The sequence below is a fragment of the Nannospalax galili genome, unplaced genomic scaffold (assembly GCF_000622305.1).
Source record: "Nannospalax galili isolate Female #2095 unplaced genomic scaffold, S.galili_v1.0 scaffold178, whole genome shotgun sequence".
Classification (NCBI taxonomy): Eukaryota; Metazoa; Chordata; class Mammalia; order Rodentia; family Spalacidae; genus Nannospalax; species Nannospalax galili.
Window position 1 is genome coordinate 1,251,668 of NW_008341757.1, and position 4,851 is coordinate 1,256,518.

Below are 4,851 nucleotides of genomic sequence, written 5' to 3' on the forward strand. Positions count from 1 at the left end.
ATATACAATACATATATAAAATGTAATTCTGAGTCTTTATGTTATATATAATATAAATATATTTACCCTAGCTAAGTAAGTCACTGTAAGTCTATTAAAAAAATTCAGACTCATAATCAGTGGCTTGAAAGTCCAGAGTCCATGAACTAGCCAAAGTACTTGTTGAAAACACAAATTCCTGCCCTTCAACCTTAGCAAATCCGAGACAGGCATTTTGGGTTGTGCTCAGAATCTAACTCTTTGCAGGCATCCCGTGTGACTGTGTGTAGCATTCCTAGGACAACTCTTTGGGACATTGTCCCCAGAATGAATGGATGTTCACAGGACTCATGTCCATGAGTTGGGAGTTAGGGAAAATGCTTGTCTCCCCCAACAGTAAGTGAAGGATTCATGGCTCGCATAGCGTTTAAGGAACAGCATGAAGGGCTGAGGAATGGTAAAGGTAGAAGGGAAAGGAGAGAGGCATAAAGCCGACCATATCCCACACAGAAAATTAGGAAGAGGGCAGGGGTTGTATTATCATGAAAAAGTCTCAGTAGAATGAAGAGGGGACAGGAGTGAAGTAAACCCACATCCCAGGAGACCAGACCTTTCACCTGAAATGCACAACTTTCTCCATTTCATTTCAAGAACTCTAAGGCAAAGTGCTTGACTTTCACAGAAAGCCTGTGGTGCTTCCAAAGTAGATTTGGAACCACTACATATCTGTATAGGATTTGTTTACTATGTACAGAGTGGTACAGGTCCTGAGCATGCTCAGTAGTAAAGCCTGGCAGTTTCTGCTTCTGCTCCTTTCTGTCATTCACAACATCCTGGACAAATTCAGCGTAATAATATAAATAGGACACAACACCAATGGCAGGTTGAGAGCCACTTCTTGAAATAGCACTTGGACTTCTGACACTGCGAACATTTCCACAAAAACTTTCCAGGTGTTAACTACTGTATAACAAACATACCTATAAATCCACTGAGTTTGAACTCAGTGTCCAGACCTACCGTACGAGTCTCAGCTTGGTAAGTCTTGGGATACCTATCAGCATCTCAAGACTAGTTTTTATTGGTGGACTTCCATCCCAGGTAAACACACTTCTTTCTAAGTATGTCAGCCAGCTGATGAAGTGGTTGGCCACAGAGCAGGAAGGAGTCTAGGAAATGTAAGACATTTAAGATGTCCTACGGGAGGCAGATGAATGTCTCCATTCCTGGAGGAGCTTCCAGCCTGAGGAGCTAAGTGAACGTAATTAGAGATACAGCTAGATCTAGGCCTCCTGTCTGCAAAGGTCACATGCACACCTTTCGTTGGTGCTGGTTATGTTCCATCATTGTGTTCCATCCTTACCTCCCACTGCTTACCAGATGGCCAAGATAATGACTGTGCTCCTTACAACTGCCTCATGCAGTCCTCTGCAGCATAGTAAGGGCTTGAAATATTGAGTGTTTTTCCCTTTGGATGAGCAAATGACAAGTCTGGAAACTGCTGGACCCCCACACTGTAGCTGTGGGTGTGTAAAATAATGGCCGAGCAGGTTATAGAGCCCAAGTTCTGCTTGGCACAGTGAAGGTGGCAGGCTACCAGAACGGGGTACCTGCCATTTCTCAAGATTAAGGATGAAGGAAGGATTTGTCCATATTGAATCTTCTTTTTGTAAATGAGCACAAAATATAGTGGGGATGTCACTAAGCATCCGGATCATTGGAAGAGAAAAATTGACTCTGTTTTCTGAAATCCTCTCCTGAGTTAAGTTGGTTCGGATGGAAGTGTATCACCAGGACGCTCAGGGAGCCCACTCAGCATGGTACTCGGAGATGCGTTAGGGTACCAGATGGACTTGAAGAACATTAAAAGATAGGGGGTCTGAGTGCATGGAGAGGTAGAGAAGGTGGAGGTATCAGTCAAGTTGGGGTAAATCATGCAGTAACAGCAAATTACCCCCCAAGTCGCATCATCACAGACAATACAGGCTCCCTTTCTGTTTGCACTGTGTATTTATTTCGGATCGATCAGGGGCTCTTCTCCACGCTGTTTTCACTCCAAGACCCAAACTGGCAGACTAGCTGTTGCCCGAGCACCACAGATGGTCAGATCAAAGGCAGAGACAGTGTGGTTGGTGGCACACTGGCTCTTAAAGTTGCCGCTTCTGTTGCCGTTTATTGGCCAAAACAAATCCAGGGGACCCTGGGTCCCAAAAGAGTGGGGATCACAGGCTTTTACAGGCCCGAAAAGAGAACACAAAATGTTTGTTGAGCCCCAGAGCAGGTGAGAATGCTCTTTGGATCCATGGAGACGTCTCTTGGGTCAGATGACCATTTCAGAGATCCCCAACAATAACAACAACAAAAAATACCACTATAATCCAATCTAAAACCAAATACTAAAGAGGCCCAGCAAACCAGTTTTCCCTACCTTAGCAACATTAAAACACTTTTATATTTTATTTATTGTCATTTTTATTTCATGTGTACATTACCTGCATGTACATAAGGGCGTCCATGTCATGCAATGCCCATGCAGGTCAGAAGTGGGTGCCAGATCCCCCTGGAACTGAAGTTATGGACGGTTGTTAGCTGCCATGTGGGTGCTGGGAACCAAACCTGGGTCCTCTTCCAGAGTAGCCAGTGCTCTTAACAGCTGAGCAGTCTTTCCAGCCCCGACATCAGTCATCTTAAAAATCTGTCAAATTCTCTGGAAACAGTTGTTTTGGTTCTACCGCCTCAGGTGATCCAAACGTTGTGTACGACCCCAGAGCCACAAAGTAGTTAGGCTCAGGGCCGCCTGAAGCTTTGAGGGTGGGGAGCTGGATTGAGAGAGGGGATTTTAGAAGATTCTGGTATTGCCAGACTAGTAAAGATGAGAGCCCGCTAAAGAAGAAATCTCCATTCTCAAAGCAGAAGCAACCCATCACAACTCAACTGCGGCACTGAAGGCCGTGCCATGGTGAGTAGAAACTAATGGACTTGCTCTCTCTTCTGTCTAGGGGAGGACGAGGAAGAAACCAACGTGATTGTGCTCAGCTACCCTCAGTACTGCAGGTACCGCTCGATGCTTAAACGGATCCAGGATAAGCCATCTTCCATCCTCACAGACCAGTTTGCATTAGCACTGGGGGGCATCGCAGTGGTCAGCAGAAACCCCCAGATCCTGTACTGTCGGGACACCTTTGATCACCCCACTCTCATAGAAAATGAGAGTATATGCGATGAGTTTGGTGAGTCTGTTTTTTGTCCTCTACTTGAAACTTGTGCAAGTGGATCGTTACTGTCAGTTCTTGGATTGAGCAGTGTTGGAAATAGGGTGTACTTTCATAAGCCAAATTATTGCAGCACAGGTACCCTCACCTCTCAGCAGGTGTGTGGAATACTTGCTTGGGGTTTGTTGCTCAATATATAGTCGTCAGAAGTTTCTTTGTTCTCCTTGAAGTTGGACTTCGGGGCAGGAAGCTTTTGTGTTCTTAATGTTTTGGCTATTTAAATAGTGATTTTTTTAATTAAGAATTTTATAAGGCACTGTAAAATGCATGTATTATATCTATACTGTATTATACATTCAGTACCATAAGGTAGAGATGATAGATTGATCAATACATAGATACATACATACATATATACATGAATTATAGGTATGCCATGTCCTTAAAAGTTTTACACACACACACACACACACATACACACACACACACACACACACTGCATCCTTGCCTAGTTGACTAGTCATGTGTCTCTGTTGTCCAAGGGGCTATGAGATCACATCTCACCTTGGGGAACTTTGCAGTGTGCAATGTCAGTGAAGGCAAGTCAAGCCCCTGTGCTCTTGCATCTTACCTTCCACATCCATTTGTTGAAGAACTGTGTTGTGTTCGTGGTTCCCTAGGGACTGGGTATTCCTCTACATACAGAGGTGTGAATATCCCACTTCTTTTAGAATCACCACATAGACGAGGGCATTGAGGGCCCGCCCAACTTTTCATAAGCACCAATATGGAGAAGAAATTGAAACCTCCAATCTAGAAATTACATCAGCTTCCTTTGAGCAGGAGCAGTCCCTGGTCCTGTTGGTTTATACTGCCTCTAGTTTGCAGAGTATTCAAATCGAGATTATCCTGCTTAGCACTTACAGACTTCTACTTGGTTTTGTTAGTCCACTGAAAGTTGACTGTCCATGCCTTCAGCAGTGTAGGCTGCTACGAGGGACTTTTCAGGTAGATATATGAACAGAGGAGGACCTAGGGTGGAAGGATGGAACTTGATTGTCCGAGAAGGAAAGAAGGAGAGGAAGAAATGGGAACCAAAAGATCTAAAGGCAGTCTCTCTCTCTCTCTCTCTCTCTCTCTCTCTCTCTCTCTCTCTCTCTCTCTCTCTCTCTCTCTCTCTCTCTCTCTCTCTCTCTCTCTCTCTCTCTCTCTCTCTCTCTCTCTCTCTCTCTCTCTCTCTCTCTCTCTCTCTCTCTCTCTCTCTCTCTCTCTCTCTCTCTCTCTCTCTCTCTCTCTCTCTCTCTCTCTCTCTCTCTCTCTCTCTCTCTCTCTCTCTCTCTCTCTCTCTCTCTCTCTCTCTCTCTCTCTCTCTCTCTCTCTCTCTCTCTCTCTCTCTCTCTCTCTCTCTCTCTCTCAATTGTTTTTCAGATGTATTTTACAGCTTTGATTTATCAAATGACTCAATCGGTAAGAGAGTTAGAGGATTTGTATAAATTGTGTTTTCTTTCTTCAAAGAAGGGCCTATCGCCACATTTTAGTAGTCAGTCTTTCTATTCAAGCAGATCACTGTATCCAACACAACTTTTAAGTACCCTCTCCTTTCAGATCAGCAGTTACAAATCTGCCCTTTTCAATATTTGGGAATTTCCCATCCATATTC

General features: G+C 44.2%; 1 protein-coding gene across 1 annotated transcript in view; it reads left to right on the forward strand.

Annotated features, from left to right (window-relative positions):
* Positions 1-4,851, forward strand: part of Arid5b (AT-rich interaction domain 5B) — a 192,680-nt gene that overhangs the window by 93,452 nt on the left and 94,377 nt on the right. The window contains exon 4 of the mRNA XM_008837297.3: positions 2,979-3,209. Coding sequence (XP_008835519.1) covers positions 2,979-3,209 — 231 coding nt within the window. The remainder of the gene's footprint in view (positions 1-2,978; positions 3,210-4,851) is intronic.